Here is a 26,816-nt window from a genome sequence, read left to right on the forward strand (position 1 = left end):
TGGGGGATGGGCTGAGTGACACAGACCTGTTTTATTGTTGCAGTCTGTCGGAGAGTGGCGGTGGATACTTCAGCTCTCCAAGAGGGTGGCCGCTGATTGCCTTGGTGGAGTTTCTGTTGTGGGGGATGGGACTGTATAGCTTCCTTCCCCGTCTGAAATCCCGTACTCAGCCCGGGGGTCAGTGCGGGCTTGGCCGGCGGGGTTCTACCGAATGGCAGCCACTTTCCTCCCTGCTTGCTAAGTAATCGCTTCTCTGCGGCATCCCACCTTCTGTAGCCATGGGGCAGGCCGCGGAGATCAGTCAGCCCGGATATCTGGGGTCGCACAATTGCCTATTGAGATCCCCGGCACTCTATCATTTTGTTTTTTTCTGCTTGCCCCTCCCGCAGCGCTGGCTAGACAGGTTTCGTTTTGGCTGCTGATGGGAGGATCACAGCATATTTCAAAGAACACATCATATATCAACGTCACTACAAAAGCCACCACAACCACCTTCATTTTCATTAAAAATTGTTGACAAATTTGTTGATGATTGTTGATTCTCTGATCAGAGCTCAGGAGGAGCTGCCAGGACTAACTGGCAGTGAGAGGAGAGAGCCCATTAGACCCAAAAAGGGTGAGTCTTCACATCTGGCACTGAGATGGGCACCTCCTTTCCATCATAAAACAGATAATACTCTACACAGAACCTGGGAAATCTCAGCAAAGGTCCGGCATCTCTTATCATTCATCAATTGAGGAATATAAAGTCAATTTTAATTTTGAGTTTTCTTCACAAAATACATTTTTGTTCTCTGATGTTGTGGGTCCCAGGCTCTGAGGATAACAATGCACAAATCCTTAGGGAAGTTCAAGCTCCACTTATTGTCCCATCTCTGCACACAGCCTTCAGAATAATGGGATTTTTAGGTTGAAGAAGTCCTTGATCTCTTAATTCCAGTGGAATCTGTAACATATAGACAATCATATGGAGAAGCACTGAGTGAAACACCAAGAATCAAAGGAGAAAAGTAGAGAAGATACATTAAGCACAGTGATGCTCTACAAACATAAAAACTACTTTTAGTATAATATACTTTGAATTCGTCCTACTCATTCTCTAAGGTGTGCAATGATTGGATAGTAAAATTATTCATTTATCTGGAAAATTATTTCATAAACATTTATCCTGTACAAGGCCTGAGACAGGGAGATTCTGTAAGTTCTGGTGAGGAGAGCTTCACTTAAACATCAGAACCCTGTGGTAACCACACCTCACAACTGTGCACAGGGTCTCTCCAGGAGACTTAAAGCTGAATTTACACTGTGCTCAAGATCACAGTCCACACATACACATGTCACACTAATCTGCATTGAGTCCATATGTTTTTTACACTTTATTCTACATAAAGCCATAAACTTAGAGCCGCCATGGTGAAGAACTCTAAATCTCAAAGATGGTGCAAAAGAGACTCACTGGACTCACTTAGATCTAGATCTATAGATCTAAGAATTAAATGATGAATAAGCATATATTTTTCTGTGACTAGGCCCCTCTATTTGGAAAAACATCTTGAAATAAACATTATTTATATGAAAATCTACTGACCTGTGTTCCCTTACAAGGTTGGAAGGAGAAGTTCTGCATTACTTTGAGAAGAGCAACTTTCATGTTCATGAGAGCAAACCTCATGCCAATGCAGTTTCGGGGGCCATTTCCAAAGGGCATGTACATGTACGGATCAATGCTGTCCTTGTTTTTCTTACTGAACCTGGTACCACAATAGATGAAAAGTCAACAAAACATTAAAACCACAAGGGTTACTTGTTTCAGTTTGTGCCTTAGACACCCCCAATCAATGGTGTAAAAGATGATTTCTTGGCTGGTCATTGAAATCCAGCTGTGGTTTTGCTATGAGAATTGTTAAGCTATGGAGTTTTTCCATCTTCTCCCCCTTAGCCTATAGGAGTTTTTCCACCTTGCTCCCTCTTATCCTAAAGGATCTTTCAGTCTTTTTGAGATGAGATAAATGCTATTTCAAAGAAAATCATGGTAAATTGAGACAGAAAAGAAAACAAAACACTCATAAAATATAAGGAGTATAAGAGTGAATAAATAAAATGAAATGAGATAGTGATTATGTAGGTTATGGCACATGCTATAAAATCTGAAAACACAGACACACACACACACACACACACACACACACACACACACACATGCATACACAAAGAGTCATTATACCATATCTGAGGAGAATTAGTTTTAGCATCGGAATAAACAAAATCCTGGGTGATCAAGTCTCTTATAAAAATAATGGGGAAATACTTGTATAACCAGTGCACATCCTGAAATATATTTTAAATCATCTCTGGATTGCTTATAATAACTAATAATATGTAAATACTATATAAATACTTATTGTATTAGACTGTTTAGGGGAAACTGACAAGAAAAAAAGTTTATATAGTTAGTTGAAATTATAGATGCAAAAACCATACATACAGGCTGAGCACAGTGGCACATGCCTGTAATCCCAGAGAATTTGGAGGCAGGGACAGTAGGATCCCAAGTTCAAAGCCAGCTTCAGCAATTTAGTGAGGCACTAAGCAACTCAGTGAGACCCTGTCTCTAATAAAAGACAAAATAGGATTACGGATGTGGCTCTGTGGTCAACCGCCCCTGAGTTCAATTCCTGGTACCCCCCAAAAAATCATAGATGCAGAGGTTGAATGCATATATTATCAAGTGCTAGCAAAAATCAAATAAAATATGATATAATCTATTTTTGCAAAAATATCTATATATGCATAGAAATATGTTTATGAGAACATGATCATATTATTAATTCATGATTATTTAAAGAATTTAACAAACTAAAAAGTTTCTTCTCAGCAAAAGAAACAATTTGTGAGGTGAATAAAGAGGCTACAGCTTGGGAGCAAATTTTTACCCCTCACACATTAGATAGAACACCAATCTCTGGGGTTTATAAAGAACTCAAAAGCAAAACACCAAAAAAGCAAATAACCCAATCAATAAATGAGCCAAGAATCTGAAGAGACACTTCTCAGAAGAAGATATACAATCAATCAACAAATATATGAAAAATGCTCATCATCTCTAGCAATGAGAGAAATGCAAATCAAAACTACTCTAAGATATTATCTCACTGCAGTTCAGAATGGCAGATATTATGAAGACAACAATAAGTGTTGGCGAGGATGTAGGGAAAAAAGTACACTCATACATTGCTGGCGGGACTATAAATTGGTACAGCCAATATGGAAAGCAGTATGGAGATTCCTTGGAAATCTGGGAATGGAACCACCATTTGACCCAGCTATCCTTCTCCTCGGTTTGTACCCAAAAGACTTAAAAACAGCATGCTACTGGGACACAGCCACATCAATGTTTATAGCAGCACAATTCACAATAGATAAACTGTGGAGCCAACCTAGATGCCCTTCAGTAGATGAATGGATTTTTTAAATGTGGCATATATACACAATGAAATTTTACTCAGCATTAAAAGAGAATACAATCATGGCATTTGCAGGTAAGTGGATGTTGTTGGAGAAGATAATTCTAAGTGAAGTTAGCCAATTCAAAAATAAACAAATGCAGAATGTTTTCTCTGATATAAGGAGGCTGACTCATAGTGGGGTAGGGAGGGGAAGCATGGGAGGAATAGACGAACTCTAGATAGGGCAGAGGGGTAGGAGGGAAAGGGAGGGGGCAGGGGGCTAGCAAGGATGGTGGAATGTGATAGACATCATTATCCAAAGTACATGTATGAAGACACGAATTGTTGTCAACATACATTATATACAAACAGAGATATGAAAAATTGTGCTCTATATGTGTTATAAGAATTGTAATGTGGGCTGGGGATGTGGCTCAAGTGGTAGTGCACTCGCCTGGCATGCGGGTGGCCCAGGTTCGTTCCTCATCACCACATACAAACAAAGATGTTGTGTCCACCGAGAACTAAAAAATAAATATTAAAAAATTCTCTCTCTCTGTCTCTCTCTCCTCTCTCTCTCTCTAAAAAAAGAATTGTAATACATCCTGTTGTCATTTATTTTTTAAAAATCAATTAATTTTTTTTAAAAAAGAGTTTAGGATAGTGAATGGACATAGCATTCATTTTGTTCCTTGTCACAAATTCATATCATGCAAGAAAATGTATATTTATAACAGGAAAACTGCTTAAAGTACAAAGGCATATATAAAAATGATTACATAGCTACCTGTATTTCATCTGTGATAAGGAATACAAGGACATGCTTGGACAACCCTAGCCCAGGGTGGTTCCCTTTCCCAGAGGCCCTGTACCTTTCAGGGCAGAACTCCTCAGGCTCTGGCCAGTGCTGTGGGTCTCGATGAAGAACAAAGCTTGGTATCATCACCACTGTCCCCTTCCTAATGAGCATTCCATTGATTTCAACATCTTTCTTACAGACCCTCTCAAGTCTGCCAGCAATTGGGTACAACCTGAGAGTTTCATTCACCACCATGTCCAGGTACTCCATCTGTAACACGGTATCATAGGTAGCAGGTGCCTGAAGAGAAAAAAAAGAGATTTTTTGAAATTCATGTTTAGAACTAACTTTAAACACAATCTACGTAGTTTTATTAAAGTGTTAGGAGGTCCCAAGAATAACAGAATGGTGAAGGACAGTAGTACTTACAATTGACTAAGCATTGTAATAACAATCATGTCCATTTGACAACCCTATCCATGGCCCACTGAGAAGTGCAGATTAGTTATGAACATAAGAGACCTTTGGGACAATCCCAAATACAGTGTGTAATATCCTCAGCATCATCATGTACTACTATTTCTCATGTGAGGGAAAGTAACTAATAGAATATGACAATTACGCACAGACAAAATATGTGAAAGTCACTGTAACCTTTCACTAGAAAAGTTACATGTCTATTTCAAGGAAATAGAACATAGAAAAGAGGAAATAACCCATTATACATCTGCTTTTTCTTGAATAATCCTGTTTGGAGGATTATTAGATATAACACTATATCATGTAAAAAATGTTGGGAAAAATTGGTAACTTCCACCCTAAATCAACCAAAAGAAGTCTAAGATTGGATGGCACCATGTCACACAAAATCAGTTCCAGAGAACAATCTAAAGAGGACAGGAAGCCACTCTCAGTCCCACCCTCTGTTGATGGACCAGTCTCCTGGTAGTTCTTCAGGGCTTCATTGTGAGCTCTGAAGAAGAGGCTTTGTGCCCACTTCACTGCCAAACCAGCCATGCCAGCCCCAGAGACCAGATGTCTTCATATCCGATAGACTCCCTGTTTAGGCAGAGGTGTGAAGACAGCAGCACAACATGTGGCTAATGCCTGGTGTGACACTGGAGAGGACACAAGGTAGTAGTAAAGAGTATGGCTCAGGAGCCAGGAAACCTGACTCATCCCTTGGCTTGCTTCTCTCTAATACATGATCAGAGAGTGAAGATGTATGGAGCAGAGCAGAGTCAGCCTGCCCACCAAGCCCAGGCTCACTCAGCCGACAGTCAGGCAGGAGCTCATGCCACAGCTCAGCAGAGCCAATGATCTGGACACTTGAGTGACACATGCTTTTACTTCCTAGGTATCATCATGGTAACTAGTAATGGGTTAATGGATACAACTTAAACTACACTCTTAAAAATTCCTTGTAGTTTTGGGAATAGCATTTTCCCCAAAATACTTTTTTCTCCTTAATTGGTCTCTTCAGAGCCTTTCCAAATAGAGATGGTGAAAAAAATCAGTGACTATATTTGGACAAGGCCTCCTAGGAAGGGAAGAGGAGGCAGTCTTGTTGAGGCTCTACCTCTCTCCTCCCTCTCCAGGTACCATATTCTCACCTTATTGGGCAAAACTGCATCAATCTCCTGCTGCAGTTTGGTCTGGACATCAGGATGGGTGGCCAGTTCATACAAAATGAAGGAAAGAGCACTGCTAGTGGTCTCATAGCCAGCAAAAATGAAGATAATTGATTGGGCCACAAGCTCCAGATCAGACAGGGCTAATGGAAGAGGAAACGCAATTTAGGTAAATCCAGCAAATCACAACATCAGGGTTTAGATGAAGATAAATCTCATTAAAACCCACAGATAACTAGGCAGGACCATGGAAAAGCAATTCAGGGTCATTCTCAGAGTGGTTTTTACTCTCATGTCTATCTGATAGGGAAGAAAAAGGAAAGCTAATTTTAATCCAGTTTTCCTGAGGTCTACACCACTCTTGGACTTGGCTTCTAGCTATGCCATTCTCAGAACCACCAAAGACAGGTAATTTCAAGAGACACCATTTCTATCTAAGATACACAGTATGATCAATATGGACTTTTAGATACCTGGGCCCTGAAATAAACATGGTCTCTGTGCCAAACATGCAATTCAAGATAACAAAAGAAAACACGAAACAAGTATTTGAAAGATCTACAGAGTTCAGATTTACTGATAATGATTTTCTATGATGATGTCATGGGAACATGTAATTATCAAATTTTTTATCCCAGTGAGTATGAACCCCATGAAATAGGACTATAAAGTCAAGGTTTGGGCCAGGTGCAGTGGCACACACCAGTAATCCCTGCATGAGGCTGAGGCAAGAGGATCATGAGTTCAAAGCCAACCTCAGCAACAGCGAGGCACTACTCAACTCAGTAATACCCTGTCTCTAAATAAAATACAAAGTAGGGCTGGGGATGTGGCTCAGTGGTTGAGTGCCCCTGAGTTCAATTCCTGGTAACCCTCTCCCCTGCACCAAAAAAAAAAAAGTCAAGGTTTGGAGCTTGGGTGTTTGCATTTGTACCTACTAGTCACTTGTGAGTGTTTAAACTTTAATTAATTAAAATTCAATACACTTCTGTTCCTCAGTGGCACTAGCCACATGTCATGTGCTCAGTAGGCACATATGTTTGGTGGTTATTTTATTGATGAGTTAAATATAGACTGTTTGCTTCATCATAGAAAGCTGAATATAACTGGGTAGATACTACAGGATGGATGGATGGATGGATGGATGGATAGATAGATAGATAGATAGATAGATAGATAGATAGATAGATAATAAGTATATGTGAACATAAAAATATGTATACTAGGGCTGGGGTTGTGGCCCAGTGGTAGAGCACTCACCTAGCACATGTGAGGCACTGTCTTTGGTCCTCAGCACCACATAAAACTAAAATTAAAGTATTGTGTGCACCTTCAAATAAAAAAAAATATATTTTTAAATGTGTATGTTAGCAGGCTGCAGTGAGCCTAGTCCTCATCTCTAGAAATAATTGCTCAGCATTCAGGAATTTTTTTTCAGATGGTTGTCAAGGCACTGGGTACCATGAATTAGAACTGCAATGGAAGTATTTGTGTAATACAGAAATAAGCTGTAAATTAAGGGGAAAATTTTGAAGGAGAGAGAAAAATAGTTTATATCACTGAATGTGAGTAGATACAGAAATATTTCTTTCCTCTGCTCCATATAGAAGTATTTTATGTTAATAATCTTGTCTGCCGAGAGTATCTAAAAGCAAAAATCTGTAAGATGATTATAGATTTTGATTTCTAAATTCCATTAATTGCAAAAACAAAAATCAAAGCTGTCAGGAGAAACGGAGCAGAAACCTGGAATATCTTAAATCAGAAAGCAAGAAAATACTTGGAAAATGAATGAAAGGGGCACAGAATACACTGTATGCTACTATAATGTGGATACATGTCATAGAATGTACAAGACCAAGAGCAGACCCTAAGGAAATCTGTGGACTTTGAATGATAAAAGTGTGTCAATACAGGTTCCTGAACTGTGATAAATATAACTCTCTGGTGGTGGATATTAAGAGTGAAGCATTATATTTAAGACTACATGGAGAATCTGTATATTTTCAGCTCAATATTGCTATGGCCAGAATAAACAGAAGCTACTTTTTAAACAATCATAAAAAAGGTGACAAGAATAATAGAGGACTCATGAGCCTACAAGAAGGGATTCCAGTGGACAAATATGGGAGAAATTGAGCATCAAAATAAAAATAATAGGGGAAAGGGAAAAAAAAAACGAGAGAGAGAAATGAATTACAGTAGATGGGGTAGAGAGAGAAGATGGGAGGGGAGGGGGGATAGTAGAGGATAGGAAAGGCAGCAGAATATAACAGACACTAGTATGGCAGTATGTAAAAACGTGGATGTGTAACTGATGTGATTCTGCAATCTGTATACGGGGTAAAAATGGGAGTTCATAACCCACTTGAATCAAATGTATGAAATATGATATGTCAAGAGCTTTGTAATGTTTTGAACAACTAATAATAATAAATAAATAAATAAAAATAGTAAGAAAATAAGTTGAATAAAAATACCATGTGGGTAAAAGAAATATTTGTTTCTATCAGTTTCAACATTTGAACATGGTTCTAGATGTGTTTCTCTAGAAAATTCCTCACCCTACTGCATAAAATATCCAACCATGGTCTTTCTGTGACGTGCTAGAAATGCTCTTCTTGCTGGAGAATCTCCTGCACATTTCCAGAACACCCTTCCCTTTGAGTTTCCCCATCAGTAGATGAGATAGCAACCTTGTTTACCTTTATGAGACTCCACGTCTTTGGAATTCTGAGAATTTATCATAAGCTGAAGAAAATCCACCCGATGCTAGAAACAGAGTGATTTCAAAGATGGAAGGTTAATTATGAAGTCAGAAAAAAATTAAGAGTGCAGAACTTGGGCTGGGGATGTGGCTCAAGTGGTGGCGCGCTCGCCTGGCATGCGTGCGGCCCAGGTTCGATCCTCAGCACCACGTACCAACAAAGATGTTGTGTCCGCCGAGAACTAAAAAATAAATATTAAAAATTCCCTCTCTCTCTCTCTCCTCTCTCACTCTCTCTTAAAAAAAAAGAGTGCAGAACTTATCTTCCCTTCTGAGACTATGACTTACCTTTAAGTACAGAAGTCTAGCTGGAGTTTCCTAAGTCATCAGTGAAGAAAAGCATCCATCTACAAACTTTGGAGAGTAGGACTTTTCCTGAGTGAAAACAGGCTATGGTATCTAATAGCTACTGGTCTTTGCTCTCCCTGCTTGTGAGCTTCAGTGGAGTCTGAACACAGCCTCCTGGCCAGAGAGTGGCTGGCTTTGTCTCCTGTTACATTTGTTTGCTCAGGGAGAAGTTCTGGACTGCAATATTTTGTTTTACTGCCATAATTCTTCACCAAAGATGCCACAGATTGATCTCCTGAAATTTTTTAGAGCTCATCATCAGATTTTGGGCAAGCTTCTTGAAAGATCCCACCATGCTTGAAGCTATGAACTTTGTCCTGACACCTTGAGGGCCCATCCTGGCTCCCTGGCCTTCACACATCCTTGTGCTGGGCTTCGCACATGAGGCAAAATTTTCACCTAAAGAACCCCATGCCTGCTCCATGAGGGGCCAGACAGTACCAGCTACCCTCAGGATGCCTTCTGTGGAGAGTTTGTAAAGTGAGAGGTTTGGAAACATAAGGTTTCTTTGCAAATATAAAATCTGATGAAATTAAAGCATCAGGAAAATAATTTTTATGTTGAAATTTTATCTATTGAGAGAAGGGATATGATAAAATGTTTTTCCTCTATTTAAAAAATAATTTCAACTGATATATAAAAAACATTAAGCTGTACATATTAACAAGGTAACCCGATTATTTATATATATATATACACACACACACACACACACACACACACACACACACACATATATATATATATGCTGTTTGATGTTTATGTCAATTTAAATGCATCTTTAACTGCATTCATAATTTCCTGATAGTGGATGATTTCAAAATATATTTGGCTCAATTAATAAGAACAATTTTAACATAATGCTGCAATAAACATTGGAGTGCATATGTCTCTTTGACATACTGATTTTATTTCCTGTGGTTATACACCTAGTAGTGAGATTTATGGATCATACAGTGTGTCTGTATTTGATTTCTGAGGGTCCTCCACACAGTTTTCCATAAAGGCTAACCTGATTTGCATTCTAGTCAACAATGTATAAGGACTCCTTTTTAGAGTATTTGGGACTTTTTCTATCAGCAATATTTATGCCTTGACAAACTAAATTCCATTCCCATTATTTAACTGTAAATGCTTTCTCTTTGGTTCATTATTTTTTCAGTATTTGGAATATATAATTGTATTTATTTAAGTCTTTTTTTATTAGTTCTTTTTAGTTATATGAGAGTAGAATCCATTTTGACATAGTTATAAAAGCATGGAATACATCATACTCTAATTCAGTTCCCTCTCTGATTCATTCTTGTATCTCAATTACCAGATGCTAAATTCTTTATTCCCCCCAAATGAGAACACCTTACTATTCTCAACCAAGAGTTCCTCATCTACCTTATAAAAATATACAAAGAAGTATGGAACTTATATACCCATAGGCAAATAAGCTATCAAAAATGAACCTCCTCTGTATCCACCACTGGATTTTACCTGTTGTTTCTCTTGAAGGCGACTTTCTTTCATTCTGTTTATAGCTTTCTTTAAAAAATTTATGACATCCTTTGGAAACATAGAGATATTCATTGCCTCATAAATTGGAGTAAGGAATGGAAAAATTACTGCAGGGGAAAGAAAAAACAAAGGACACTTTAGTGAAAAATGTAAAATTTACCTGGAGCAATTACATCTTTTCTACCTATCAGAAAAGTGGAACTCACAAGAGTTCCTAAAGAGGAACTGTTCCTGTTGGGACCACTGATTGAGTTCCAGGCCACTGGCTGAGCAAGAGGATGTCATATATATGGCCACCACCAAACCAGTGAGATCAGTGGCACCTTCTGCCTCTGTGGGGTGACCAAAGGAGCAAGATGAAAACCCTGACCCTTTTCCCCTTCATGAACTGGAATAGAGTGTCTTTGGATAAAACTAGGCTTTAGTCTGAGGCTTCAGTTAATCATGCTCTTCAAGAAAGGGCAGTCGGGTGGGATCAACAGAACATGTTTTCCTCGAGCACCACAGGAGGAATCCAGAAGGCATTATTAGAAAGAAAATTGGGAAACTCAAAGTATGAGAAAATTGATCAATATACACCTAAAGAAACACTGGATGAAAGAAGACATATAGTGAAATAGATAAAGTTTTGAAAGGAAAAAAGGAGGCATAATATATCAATCAAACTTATGGAATGGAGTAAAATCCATCATTGCTCAGAGGGAAATTCTTATCTATTAAATAAAAACAAAGATCACAAATGAATGATCAAACTTTACATAATAAATCATTAAAAAAGAAAAGCAAATTAAACTTAAAGGAAACAGAAGGAAGAAAATATTAAGGACCAAAGTGGAAACTAATCAAATAAAAAATAAAATCAATAGAAGAAATTAATAAAAACAAATGCAATTCTTTGAAAAAAAACAACAAAATTTGCAAAATAATAGCTACACTGACCCAGAAATAGAAAGGCTACAGTTAGTAGCATTCAAAATGAAAACTGGGGAAATACTGACATTATAAACATAGAAAGAATTATAAAGATATTGTAACAATCAGATTATCATAACAATTATACAAATTACATAAATGAAATAGACAAATACCTAAAAAGACACAAACAACAGAAACTGACACAAAAAGTAATACAAAATATATATTGACATACATCATGTGATGAGACTAAATTAGAAATTAAGAACTTTTCTACAAAGTAAAGCTCAGGTCCAGATATTCCATGGACAATTCTACCAAACATTAAAAGAACTAATACCAATTCTTTACCTCTTTACAAACATTCATAGAAATACCTAGTATTTTCTAAATATAGAATATAGTGAACACTTATAAAAGATCCTAAAATGCCCATGTTAACCTAATCCTAAGACTTAACACAAAGATAACACAGGAGAACTACAAACTGATATATCTTATAATTATGGATGCAAAAATCTCAACAAAATAATTTGTTGTTCCTCTCTCTCTCTCTCTCTCTCTCTCTCTCTCTCTCTCTCTCTCTCTCTTTCTCTCTTCCCACTTACCTATCTCCCCAAAGTCTCTTTCTCTCTTTTCTGCTGCTACTAGCTAACATCTTTTGATTCCTCTTTTATGCTTCCTAAGATCTAATAACTCTATATCCTCATCTCCTACCTCCTTAACATCTCATCCTCACCTCCCCAAGTTCTCTCTTTGTCCACCATTATAAACCATAGACCCTTTTGCAACCTACTGTTTACATTGTTGATAATAATTAAACTCACCATTTATGTCTATTGTGACAAAACTGTAAACATCTCAATAGAAGCTATTTGGTTTAATTAAGCTGGCATATTGTTTGCATTTAAATATGTGAATATTGATCTCCTCCTTAAAGGAGAGGTAATGGATCCTGCAGGGACACTATAAATCTATTGGTAAAAACTGTAATAGCTTGAATCTACACTGCTAAAGGGAAAGGCACACAAACAATATGAAAAAACAAGGAAAGAAAGTGCCCCAAACAAACCAAGATACATTACAAGAACCAATGGCCAGCACAGAAGAAGAGATGTCCAAGAAGGAGTTCAGGGTGTATGTAATTAAAGTGTTCTGTGAATTAAAGGATTACATAAGAAACTGAACACAGGTAACCAAAGGTCATTTCAATAAAGAGCTACATAGGCAAATACAGGAAGCAAAAGATTACTTCAATAAGGAGATAGAGATTCTGCAAAAAAAAAAGGAAAAGAAATCCTTGAAATGAAGGAAAAAATAAATCAAATTAAAATTCAATAGAAATCATCACCAACAGACTAGATCACTTGAAAGATAGGACCTCAGAGAATGAAGACAAAATATATAATCTTCAAAGTAAAGTTGACCACAGAGTGAAGAAGTTAAGAAACCATGAGCAGAATATTCTTGAATTATGGGATAACATGAAAAGGCCAAATGTAAGAATTATTGACATACAGGAAGGCATAGAGTTCCAAAACTAAGGAATGAACAATTTATCCAATGAAATAATATCAGTAATTTTTCCAAGCCTGAATAATGAATTGGAAAATCAAATACAAAAGGCTTACAGGACACCAAGTGTACAAAATCACAACAGATCTACACCAAGGCACATAACACTGAAAATGCCTAACATACAGAATAAGGAAAGAAATTTGAAAGCCACAAGAGAAAGGAATCAGATTACATATAGGAGGAAATCAACTAGGATCTCTTCAGATTTCTAATCCCAGACCTTCAAAGCTAGAAGGTCCAGGAACAATATATACCAAAATCTGAAAGAAAATGGATGCCAATCAAGAATCTTATATCTAGCAAAATTAAGCTTTAGATTTCATGATAAGATAAAAACCTTCCATGATAAACAAAAATTAAAAGAATTTACAACTAGAAAGCCTGGACTACAGAACTTCCTTAGCAAAATATTCCATGAAGAAAAAATGAAAAACAACAATGAAAATCAGCAAAGGGAGGAAATACACTAAAGGAAAAGCCAATCAAAGGAGAAAACAAGTAAAGGTAAAAACCAAAAATAAAACAAAATCACTGGAAATATGAACCATGTTTCAATAATAACCCTGAATGTTAATGGCCTAAACTCATCAATCAAAGACATAGACTGGCAGATTGAATTTTTTACAAAACCAACAATATGCTGCCTTCAAGAGACTTATCTCATAGGAAAAGACATCCACAAACTGAAAGTGAAAGGTTGGGAATATATATACCACTCACGTGGACTTTGTAAACAAGCACAGGTTCTATTCCCATATCAAATAAAGTAGATTTTAAGCCAAAGTTAATCAAAAGGAATAAAGAAGGACATTTCATACTGCTTAAGAAAATCATTCATCAACAAGAAATAAAAATTAAAAATACTTATGCCCCAAACAATAATTATGGGATAACATGAAAAGGCCAAATGTAAAGGCCATCTACATTCATCAAACTCTTCTCAATTTCAAGAGTAAAATGGACCACAACACAATAAAACTGAGTGACTTTAACACACCTCATTCACCACTGGATAGATTTTCCAAACAAAAGCTAAATCCAGAAACAACAGAACTCAATAATACAATCAATAACTTAGACTTAACAGACATATGGAGAATATTTCATCCATAAATGAGTGAATACACTTTTTTCTCGGCAGCACACGAATCCTTCTCTAAAATAGATTGTATATTATGCCACAAGGAAACTCATAGCAAATACAAATAGAGATACTACTCTGCATGCCATCAGATTATAATGGAATGAAATTAGAAATTAATGATAAAATGAAAAATAGAAGCTACTCCAACACCGGGAGACTAAATAATATGCTACTGAATGAGTAAGGGATAGCAGAAAACATCAGAGAGGATATTAAAAATTCTGAGAGGTAAATGAGAACACTAATAAAACATATTGAAATCTCTGGGACACTATGAAGGCACTACTAAGAGGAAAGTTTATTGCATGGAGTTCATTCCTTAAAAGAAGAAAAAGACAATAAATAAAGGACCGAACATTACATCTCAAAGCCCCCCCAAAAAAGAACAATCAACACCAAATGTAGTAGAAGACAAGAAATAATTAAAATCAGAGCTGAAATCAATGAAACTGAAACAAAAGAAACAATTGAAAAAATTGACAAATCAAAAAGTTGGTTCTTTGAAAAAATAAATAAAATTCATAAACCCTTAGCTACAGAAATGAAGAGAAAAAAACTTAAATTACTAAATCTGTGATAATAAAGGAAATATCATGATGAACACATCTGAAATACAGAAGATAATTAGAAAATATTTTGAAAATTTATACTCCAATTAAATAGAAAATATCAAAGACAATGACAAATTTCTAGAGTCATGATCTACCCAAACTGAATCAACGTAATATACACAAGTTAAACAGATCAATTTCAAGCAAGGAAATAGAAGACACCATCTAAAGCCTACATACAAAGAAGAACCCTGAACAGACAGATTCTTACAAGACCTTCAAAGAAGACCTAATACCAATACTCCTCAAATTATTCCATGAAAAAGCAAAAGAGGTAACACTTCCAAACTCATTCTATGAATACAGTACCACCCTGATTCCTAAACCAGCTAAAGACACATCAACAAAAGAAAATTAGACCAATATCTTTAATGAACATAGATGCAAGTAGTCTCAATTAAATTCTGGCAAATCCGTACTATCATAAGTGTTACACACATTTAATGCAATCCCTATTAAAATCCCAATGATATTCTTCATACAAATAGAAAAGGCAATCATAAAATGTATTTGGAAAAAAATAAGAGACCCAGAATAGCTAGCAATCCTTAGCAAAAAAGAAAGCAGGAAGCATTATCACTATAACAGACCTTAAACTATATTACAGAACTACAATAACAATAACAAAATGATATCTGCACCAAAATAGACTTGTAGAATAATGGTATAGAATAGAGGACACAGAGACAAACCCACATGAATTTGGTTATATCATACTAGACAAAGGTGCCAAAAATATACACTGGAGAAAAGAGCCTATTCAACAAATGGTGCTGGCAAAACTGGAAATCCATATTGGTACCAAAACAGACTCGTAGGCCAATGGTACAGAACAAAAGATATAGAGACAAACCTACTTGAATACAGTTATCTCATACTAGACAAAGGTGCCAAAAACATTCACTGGGGAAAAAAGCCTCTTCAAAAATGATACAGGGAAAACTATAAGTCCATATGTAGCAAAATGAAATTAAGTCTCTATCTTTCACCATGCAAAAAACTTAACTCACGGTGAATCAAGGACCTAGGAATTAGGCCAGGGCCCCTGCACCTAATAGAAGAAAAAGTAGTGTCAAACTTTCATTATGTCAGATTAGACTCTGACTTCCTTAACAAGACTCCTAAAGAAACAAGAAACAATCAAGAAACAATAAATGGGATGGATTCAAACTGAAGAATTTCTTATCAACAAAAGCAACAATCAGTAAGGTGAAGAGAGAGCCTAATGAATGGGAGCAAATTTTTACAACATGCATATCATATAGAGCACTAGTCTCAGGATACATAAAGAACTCAAAAAATTAACACCAAAAAAAACCCCACACACACAACAACAACAAATAACCCTATCAATAAATGGGCTAAGGAATTGAATAGACATTTCTCAGAAGAAGATATACAACTGTCCAACAAATATATGAAAAAATGTTCAACATCTCTAGTAATTAGAGAAATGCAAATCAAAACTATTCTAAGATTTCATCTCACTCCAGTCAGAATGGCAGTTATGAAGAAAACAAGCAAAAATATATGTTGGTGAAAATTTGGGAGGAAAGACACTTATATTGCTGTTGGGACTGCAAATTGGTGCAACCACTTTGGAAAGTAGTGTGCGGATTCCTCAGAGAAGTTGGAATGGAACCATCATTTGACCCAGCTATCCAACTTCTTGGTTTATACCCAAAGGACTTAAAATCAGCATACTACAGTGACGCAGCCACATCGATGTTTATAGCAGCTTAATTCACAATAGCTAAACTGTAGAACCAACCTAGATGCCCATGAACAGATAAATGGATAAAGAAAATGTGGTTTGGGTCTGGGGATGTGGCTCAAGCGGTAGCGCGCTCGCCTCGCATGCGTGCAGCCCGGGTTCGATCCTCAGAACCACATACCAGCAAGGATGTTGTGTCTGCCGAGAACTAAAAAAAAAAAATAAGTCTTAAAAAATTCTCTCTCTCTCTCTCTCTCTCTCTCTCTCTCTCTCTCTCTCTCCTCTCTCACTCTCTCTTTAAAAAAAAAATTTAAAAAAAAAAGAAAATGTGGTTCATATACACAATGGAATATTATTCAGCATTAAAATGGAATAAAATCATGGAATTTTCAGATAAATGGATGGAGTTGGAGAATATCATTCTAAGTAAGCCAATCCCAAAACACAAAAAGACAAATGTTTTCTCTCATAAGTGTATACTGATCTATAATAGGTGGGAGAGTAATCAGAGGAATGAAGGAACTTTGGATAGGGCAAGGGAAACAAAGGGGGATGGGTGTAGGAGTGATGGTGGAATGATCATTACCCTAGGAACATGTATGATGTCACAAATGGTGTGAATCTACTTCCTGTACAAGTACAGAAATGAAAATTTGTGCTCCATTTGTGTATTATGTAGTGAAATGTATTCTTCTGCCATGTATAATTCATTAGAACAAATAAATAAACAATTTCTTTTAAAACAGAAATGAAGTACTCACACATGCTTCAGGATGGAAGAATTTGAAAACACAATGATAAATGAAAGAAGTCAGACATGCAAAGCCACATATTGTAGGATTCATTAATAGAAAATTCACACTATCAGCAACTCTATAGAGTCAGAAAATAGGTCCATGGTTGCTTAGGCTTGGGGAATAGAGAGTTGATAATGAAATAGTAGCCTGCTCTGAGTTGACAAATGGTCACTAGTAATGGCTGAGTATATCTTTGTACTGAAAACCATTGAATTGTATAAATTAAGTGGGGAAATTAAAAGGTATGTTAATTATGTTTCAATGATGATCTTATTTAAATAGAGAGAGGGAACGAATAACATGGTAGTCCACATACTTATTGAGAGGAGCAAAGGGTCAAAGAAATTAATTTTTAAGAGCTTCTTGACTTTCTCCACAAAGGGATCTTGTGGGTTGTTGAGGGAATCGATGTTCACTCCAAATGAAGTCGCAGTGATCACATCCATGCTGTAGGCTCCAAAAATGCTGAATAGAGAAAGACATGGAAAGTTAAAATCAGTGCCTCTTCCCAATCATTCTACTACACATGCAGCAAGAAGTAGGAGGAAGTTCACATACCCAGGCAAGACAAGCAATGAGCCACACACTGTCACAGTTATCTGCTGAACTATCAGATGAGTCTATGATCCCTTAACACTATGAGGCCTTTATGAATTGCAAATGAGATACTGTCCTTGTGCAAGGAGTGATGGGGATAGTGAGGTGAGTTAGACTCATCTCTGAACTCAAGGAGTTCACCCACACAGGGATAAGATCCATAATCAGACACACTAACACAAGTAGAATGAGGATGGTTGTGTGTAGAGAATCAGATATGACTGCGAGCTTGGAAATGTAATGCTTACTGTCCTTGATGGGCCTTCCTGCAAAAGAGATGTCCTGTCAAGGTATAGATAAGGTGACGGCAAGCATACTTGCACACGAAATGTTTGTTGTCTTTGATGGGGTCTGCCTGCAAACAGGAGGTTCCGTCAGGTTTAGATAAGGTAACAGCGGACATGCTTGAAAATGAGATGTTTTCTGTCCTTGGTAGGACTTGCTCGCAAACGGGATGTTCTGCCAAGTAGGCTAGGAGGGCGCTGAGAAAATTTTTATCTGTTCTTAACAAAGAGCAGAGCTCCGTATGCTCTGGGCCAAGAGTAGATTAAGCCATGAGAAGCGGATCACTTCTGATTAGAAAATAAGACTTCTGTATACTATGTTTAACTAGCCTAAGACCTGATTTATTGCTGTTGGAAGGCTGTTCTTTGTATTGCAAATGAGGAACTGTCCTTGTGCAAGGAGTGATGGGGATAGTGTTCACAATACTATAGAAAGACTGCTGTATACAAAAAAGTAGCTTTTTTCTGCTGCTTCTTCGGCTTCTGCTTCTTCTTTCTTGCTCATGCTGACCTACGAGTGAGTTATTTGCGGCATTTGGCATTGTTGGCAGGAGTTGTGTAAAAAACTGAGCTTAAGCAGGACAAATAACTGAATCTTTCTAAAGGACTCACAAAAGTTGACCTTGACCTTGACAGTATTTTGTCGTCAAGTATATCCAAAGTCATAAATAGCAGCCAAAAAACCTTGGCAGATATGGGAGAGATCCTTTCTCCCCCAATTGCCCTGTCTCCTCCTGGGAGCAGCACCTTCTTGGATAGATAGTTGGAGTTGTGACTCCAAACTTGTTTTTGTCTGCTCATTGTACTAGCTCAACATTTGGAATTCAGTTATGTGGCAGGCATGTGGAGGGGCTCCTGGTGGAGCTTGGAATGCCAGAGCTGCCCTGCTACTTACTCTTTCAAGTTGATAAACTTGCCATTCTCTGATTCCAATCTCATGTTTTTCACCAACATATCTCCATACTGGTTAATGATGGGGAACATCTATGCACAAAACACAAGATTGTCCATGGTTAAGTGAGGATACTCAGTCCCCAAGGCTATGGCTTTCCTGGGATGAAGAAATATGTGACATTTATAATGAATCTTACTATATCTCTTCTAAAACATAAAGACAAAAGAACATTTTTAGGAAGTTCAAATTCAGAGGACTATCCCTTGTAAAGGGACTACTATCTATCTCACTTTCTACCCATTCCCAGATTTATTCTTTCCAATGAAAAGCCCTCCTATTTTATTACCTCCTTGAGTTTTCCACTGGTGAAGGTTGGAGACAGCAGTGTTCTTATTCTCTTCCACTCTTCATCCTCAGACAAAGTGATGGCTTTTTTCAAAAATCCCACTGGACCAAAATTCTAGAGTCCAAAGGAAAAGAGATTTTGTCCTACATAAATTTGGAGGTCTCCACAGTTGCAAAAGTTTGTTAAACAAGCATGATTTACTTTAAAAAATGTTTAGTGACGGCCTACTAGGTAGCTAGCACTATGTCAGACATTCAATAGTATTTATTCCAAGTTCCTAACCTCCTGAGAGTTAGGAAGAGTCACCCAGGTACCTCACACCATTTTTGGACTTTATATTCCAACCTTTGTTTAGATGCAAAATTTCCCTTGGTAGGAAGCTTTTTCCAGGGAAGTAGACAGGAAGAAGACCTAAGAAGATTTAGTACAACCTCCAGGGCTATGCAGAGCAGAAATGGGTTGGTGACAGATTCCAGGTGTTCTTGGTCAACTGTATGTTAACCAAGACCACTTCTGTCTTTACAAGCATTTACAGCATAAGCATCTTGATAAAAGGGTGCTTAGATATGATAATTTTAAAAATAACAATGTTTGAAACTTAAAGGATTTGGAACATAAGTGTAATAAAGAAAAAAAAACAAGTTATTAATGGGAGTTCTTCCAATATTTTATACAAGGGCAGAGGGGGAAAGAAAGATAATTCTATTTTTTCACCTGGGTGCTAGCTCACCAAAGTAAAACGCTTGAAATTTAGTTCCATAATCTAAAATATATTTTTGAATTAAAATGTATGCTTTCATCCAGGAACAGTGGTGCATGCCTATAATCCCAGTAGCTCAGGAGTCTGAGACAGGATGATCACAAGTTCAAAGCCAGCCTCAACAACGGTGAGGTGCTAAGCAATTCAGTGAGACCATCTCTCGAAATAAAGTACAACATAGGACCAGGGATGTGGCTCAGTGTTTCGTGCCCTTGAGTTTAATCTTCAGTCCCTCCCCACCCAAAAATAAATATATGCTTCCAGCACTCATTCACTGTAAAAATTTAGGAGATCATGAACAGAGGGAAGTTTCTTCAACTTGACAAATTGACTCTGCAAAAAATCCATTTTCTACTAACAATATACTTACTGGTGGCAAACTGAATGCTTTCTCCCAAGCATCAGGAATAATTCTACAATGTCTGCTCAGTCACATACAGAAAAACAAGTAAAAACTTCATCTGAGTATAGATTAGTGATTTGGACATGTTGGGAAGTAAATAGAGGCTGGATTTGGGCAGTGTGGAATATTAATCAAAGTTTTTAAAATATTTTTGTGATGATGGGGAGTGGACCCCAGACTTTGTGCCTGTGAGGCAAGCACTCTACCAACTGACATAAACCCAGCCCCCAAAGAATTTAAAAAGTGAAGATAAAGATTGTATGGGAATACACACACACACACACACACACACACACACACACACACAGAGCAGCAGCAGCAGCAGCAGCAGCAGCCTCATCTAAAATTGGGGTAAACTTTGGAAGATTAAAGTCTATATCCTTCAAAAGAAATGTTCACTCTCCTGGCTCTTATTCAACTTCACACTGGAACTCCCAGCTGATGTCAGAGGAAAAGAAAAATAAATAAAAGGCATACAGATAGGATTTTCCCTATTTGTAGGTGCAAACATTGACCAATGTGGTCAACACACAAGAAACCAAGCACATTTATAAGGTTAATGAAGAATTGGTGAAAACACATTAAAAACACAATCTAAATCTACACAAATGAAGGCATATGACACATTTGCAGAGTTGCACACTCATTCATATAGGCACACAAAACAGGAAAAATGAAAATAAAAAGCCTATATTGTATCAATTTCCTGTTACTATAGAAATAGGAACTTAATAAATTTATAGTCATGTAAGAAATTATCATTGGGTAAAACAGAATAAATTATACATGCAACTGCCTGGTAATTTTTGGCAAGGAATGCCCTCTGAATTTATAAATATCTCAGGATAAAATTGAGTTAATAAATAAATAAATGTTACTTTGGATTAGACAAAGGGGAACAAAGGGAAGGATGAGGAGATGGTAATAGGAAAGATTGTAGAATGAATCAGATATAACTTTCCTATGTTCATATATGAATACACAGGCTTGGGAAGTTGTATGTCATGTATATATAATATGTCAAAATACATTCTAGTGTCATGTATAACTGAAAAGAATAAATAAAAACTTAAAAATAACTAAATAAATGTTGAAAAGTAAATGCTTACCCGTCGGTTAGTGAAGGCAGAATAACATTCTTTGATGAGCACTGTTTTGATAATGCTTGGCTCCGTAATAAGCAAAACAGGCTGTCGACCATCATATAGGCTGTGTTAGAAAAATAGGGCTGATTAAATCTAACAGGCCAGATTCTGCAGCAGGAATCCAGACTTTGATCCTGATGTTACCTATTCTACCTGCCTAGTCCTACATTACATAGCAATATGAAGTTCTGGTTGGGGATTCTGACCACAGAAACCACTGCAGTCTTCGTAGCATAAAGGGTAAAGTAGTTAAAGTAGGTAGGAAGAGACAAAATACACCACCTAAGAGATCATAATTAGAAAGAGCATTGGAACGCTTGTTAAATCTAGATGGTGAATATAATAGTATTGCCTACACTACTTTCCATAACTTATTTATTTATTATTTATTGTAATTGTAAATGGACAGAATGCCTTTATTTGTTTATTTTTATATGGTGCTAAGGATCAAACCCAGTGCCTCATACGTGTTACGCAAGTGCTCTGCCACTGAGCTACAGCCTTAGCCCAGAGTCTCCATAACTTTTCACATCGCAAAATATTGGATTATTCAAAAGGCTATTAGGTTAATGAAAAATTGAAGGCAGATAATTGACTAACTGCTCACAATTACTAAATTTTGCAAGTGGTAGCTGGAATGGGGCCTTTGGTGATCCAGTGGGACAGGTTGTGTCACTGGATCACATGGCATCTATGCGCCATGTCAACTGAGCAGAACACTGTGGTCAGCCCTGTGCTTTCTGCGGATTGTTGAGAGAAGATGAAGAAGAAGAGTCAATGTATTCTACCACTCTTTTTAGTGTATAGCAAAATGATTACACCTCTTCTATGGCTCTCACCAAACCCCCACCAGCTCTGAAAGGGAATAGTTGCTACAATAGCTGAGGCCACCCTCCAATATAAACCCCATCAATCCACCAGGGAACTCAGTGGTGTAACTACATTCTACATTTGGTCTTAACATCAAATGGATGAAGGAGAAAAAGAAATGCTTAGATCTACTTCATTGAAAAGTCAACACTTAAAACTTAAAAATGGCATATAAGCAACAATAATTATGACAATAAAAAGAAGAAAAAAGTAAAGTAAATGAAGAAAGCTGAGCAGAAATGACTTCCCATCTGTTTCCCAGTACCTCCTAGCCTTTTGTTTAAAATCATACATTTAATCTGAAATTTAAATAAGGGAACTTTGCTTTTAAACTAAAAGGAAGTCAATGGAGGAAAAAGATGATGCCATAGACTTATAAGCCCATGATAAAAAAAAGTTCTCAAATAATACATATTATTCAACTAAAGGAGTCAAAAACAAACAAAAATGGGGAAGATTGGAATAACCAGACATTGGACATAAAGTAAGGCTAGGAGACTCTGGGGCCATCAAAAGCAGGAAAAAAGCCAAAACATGCAACATTCTCAACTCAAGTCAGACTGTGGAGCCAACTTCTGGTGGCATGCAGCACCCTTGGCAGGACAAGCCTCCAAGGACTTTGCAGCACAGAGGGCTGCATCCAAAAAGCTCTGGGCTGAGATTGTCCTCACACATTGGGGTGCCACATCATAACAAGTCTACCAAAGAGAAATTTCCAGAATACTCACCCCCATGTTTTTCCATACTTTTTATAACATTCTGCATCAAAATTAAAAAAACCCTAGGAAGAAGAACAAAATGAAATTCCATTATTGTTGTAAATGTACTGACATAACATCAAATGTCCCAAGTCCCATTAAATCAGGTTTGATGTTCCAACAGGTGGTTAGAGAGAAGCTCTCACTCAGAGGCTTCTGAGAAGAAAAGAGAAAATATACAATATTTGAAATGAAATATGTAAAGTCACTTAAATTTTCTCTAAGTATTATACATACTCAACTAATTACCCTTGTCTATGAATACAACATCCTTCTCTTCTGCAATATTTCTTCTTCTACTTATGTTGTCTCAGAAATACTGAGACCTTCTGAATTATTAGCTCCATGGACACACGAGGAAACCCAGGGTAAAGAAAAGTGAGTGTTTCCCAGGGCCATCATTTATCTCCTCATCCAGTATCATTTTAATTTATCTCATGTTTTCTCTAGAATTTTAGTAGCATTAGGAAGTTAAAGATACCAGCAACCTCTTCTAGCCTAGGAGACCATATTATTGAGGAAGTAAATGAGATAGTAAACAAATAAAAAGTGGACTTGCCTTCCTGTGTGTAGCTCAACTTAGGAAAAGGGGAGATGCTGCCTCTCTGCACATAGGACACAAATAGGTAAACACTGGCTCTGAGTTTTCGTCATAGAAACTAAGCAATTAATCTTCCTCATGCTAAGTTTCATTTGTAACATTTTAACTGTGCAAATAAAGCATCCCAGTGTGTCTTCCTAGAATCTTCACTGAAAAAAAAAGAAAACTTGGTGAGAAGTCTCACAGTCTGAACATAAAGTCCACAGCTTGGAGTGTGGATGTGCCAGAGTCCTGAGCTCATCAACAGAAGTGAACCTGACACTATCAGGAGTTGTAAACAGAGCCCCAGAGTAAACCTGACTGTGCTTTGGATGGGGCCCTCACACAGTTTCTGAAGCTTAAAAATCTTGAAACTTCTCTCATGGAGCTGAATTTCTACTGATATAACTAAGCAGATGTTTGCAACCATAAGAGGCAAAACAGGGAGCTCAAATGACACTCACCTGGCGATAATTAAGAAGAGTTCCCAAAAAGGGCAAAGGTCTTGGCCCTGGAATTCCCAGCTTCTTAAAATATCCATGTGAATAGGTCCCATATCTACAAAGTGGAAGAGAAATCCAGGTCAAGGGATTGGGACTGTGTGTATATAGTGGCTCACGAGTCACTGATTCAAGTATGGAAACAGTGAAGCCAGGCAGATAACATGTAGGCCATAAATAATAACAAAAACTCCAATGGCCCTAGTTACATCTGCTCATCATCTCCTCTCTCAGGGAATCCTGAGAGACGCCCAAAATCATAATAATTACCTCAAAGCAGCTAATTCCATCTTTAGGCTCCCAATGCTACAGTGAATATCTGATATAAGTTCCCCAAACATGATCTTGAAAATTGCTGAGCAATTCAGCCTAGATTTCTTCCAGGTCACCTCATTCACTGGTGTCAGTTTAGGAAGCTGAATTGATACCATCATGTTGGCCTCTCTAGTGGCTTTCAGTGGGGGCTGTCCCCACTCTGGGCCTTCTTCCCTGAGCAGAGAGGAATAATCTCCCACTTTTTCATAACTCCTATCTGGACGCCTTTTATTGAATCATTGGTCCACATTCTCCCTTACTCATCTGCTGTAAAGGATTAAGAACACTGGAATACAGGAAACTGTTGAGTAAGAATAACCTGTGGGGCAGATATATTTAAAGACATGTGCAATCTACGTCATGGATGTATGTATTAGATTAATATTCCTTCAATTGTTCAAAAAGGTGAGGTCATTTTTAAACAGGTTGGTTTTCACAAATACAGAATCCAAGGGTCCTATTTTGACCTTCAGAAGGAACGTGAGGAACTTACCTCAAAGAAATTGTACTATTGAACAGAATGAAATTAAAACATTTCCATTAATTTTAAAATGCCACTGGAGGGAAAATAGATGCAACAAAAGCCTGAATATTACCCTTTACTTCAACTGTTACAACCAGGTTTATATTTTCTATTTTCACCTCATTATGAATGCCTACTCTTATAAAAGTGGATTTAAGATAGAAGTCAAAGGTCTCCTTGGGGCAATGTCTTCTACCCTCAGTTAGAAATAACTGCTTTCTTCACCTGCTCCATGAAGCCAGGAATCCCACTATTTTTTAAATATTTTTTTAGTTGTAGGCAGTCACAATACATTTATTTTATTTATCTATTTTTATGTGGTGCTGAGGATTAAACTCAGTGCCTTGCACATGCCAGATGAGCTCTCTACCACTGAGCCACAATCCCAGACCAGGAGTCCCACTATTTAAAGGAATTCTTCTACTAGATCATTTTATTCATGCTCCTGTACTGGAATATCATGGGAAAATGTTTAAAATACAAAATTGGCTTGTTAACTTTTGTCTCTTGAACCTACAATTAGATTTCAAATCAAGGAAGAAACAAAACTCTACACTGATGCTAACTTAAGGAATAAAAGTTCAAAATTTCTCCCAGGTCTTTGCTCAATAGTTTCATCATTCAGCAGTAGTTGCATATTACAGGGTGAAGGATTTGAGTTTTTGGAGAGAGGGCTGTTCCATGGAAGGAGAACAGAACAGAGGGAAGAACTGAGTCTGAGCTGTGGTAGCACCTGAGGTGCACTTAGTGCATTTTACAAATGGTGCTGGGACGTGGGGAGGAGGAGCAGGAACCACCTGTTCCACAGGATATGAGCCTTCTACACATCTCTTATACTGCACATAGAACACAAAAGATAAACAATGACACAGAAACTTGTGAAGACCCCTCTTAACCCCCAGAATTCTGAAAGTTTGCAGAAGGTGCATCACTTTTCAGAAGGTGTCCAATTGTTTGTAATCTACCTCTACAGAACTCTGGCTGATTAATCTAGGTCCAAACTGAGACTCAATCAGAAGTTCATCCCCCAAATCAAATTATATCACTAAACCTCCTATTCACAGAAATGGGAGGTTTTAAGAGGAGAGGAACTGGGACAGTTACTCACAGATAGAGGAGCACCAGGCTGATTCCCAGGAGAACCCAGGTTTCCATGGAAAAGTTTGGGATCAGGTCCATCACTACTTTCCTTCTAAAATTTTCTTCTCTGAGTTTTACTTCCAGCTATGTGAGCTATCTTTTCACAGGGGAAGGTGCCAAGCTTGTCTTCTGTGAACAGCTGTGAGTCAATAAAGTCAGTCCGGCATATTTTTATACTGGGAAAGGAGGTGGGGCTGGGTGTACAGCCAGTAGAAAAAATCACCTGTGCCCCACCCACTATTGCAGAAGCCAGATGCCCCCTCCACCTTGGCAGTAGGCAGTGAATCATGAGACGTGCCTATTTTGATCTTTGAGCTCAGGTTTATAAAAATTATCAATAAAAACTTTGCCAAAAGGTTATTGCTTCTTATCAGAAACTCAAGGGAAACATTGGAATTAAATGTCCTCTAATCAGTTTTTGTCTCCTTGGAATGTTCTCTTTAC

At 37.4% G+C, this 26,816-nt stretch overlaps 1 protein-coding gene across 1 annotated transcript; it reads right to left on the bottom strand.

Annotated features, from left to right (window-relative positions):
• Nucleotides 1-435: 435 nt before the first annotated feature.
• LOC308650636 (cytochrome P450 3A9-like) lies at nucleotides 436-26,465 on the bottom strand. Its single transcript, XM_081296812.1, has 13 exons — nucleotides 26,341-26,465; nucleotides 24,359-24,452; nucleotides 23,285-23,337; nucleotides 21,651-21,750; nucleotides 19,379-19,492; nucleotides 19,033-19,121; nucleotides 17,573-17,721; nucleotides 10,477-10,604; nucleotides 8,582-8,648; nucleotides 5,859-6,019; nucleotides 4,319-4,545; nucleotides 1,589-1,751; nucleotides 436-946 (listed from the first exon to the last, which is right to left on the bottom strand). The coding sequence occupies exons 1-13, from the start codon at nucleotides 26,409-26,411 to the stop codon at nucleotides 851-853; spliced, it is 1,512 nt and encodes a 503-aa protein (XP_081152938.1). The 5' UTR covers nucleotides 26,412-26,465; the 3' UTR covers nucleotides 436-850.
• Nucleotides 26,466-26,816: the final 351 nt, after the last annotated feature.

This window comes from Spermophilus citellus (assembly GCF_964194105.1).
Source record: "Spermophilus citellus genome assembly, chromosome: 6".
Taxonomy (NCBI): domain Eukaryota; kingdom Metazoa; phylum Chordata; class Mammalia; order Rodentia; family Sciuridae; genus Spermophilus; species Spermophilus citellus.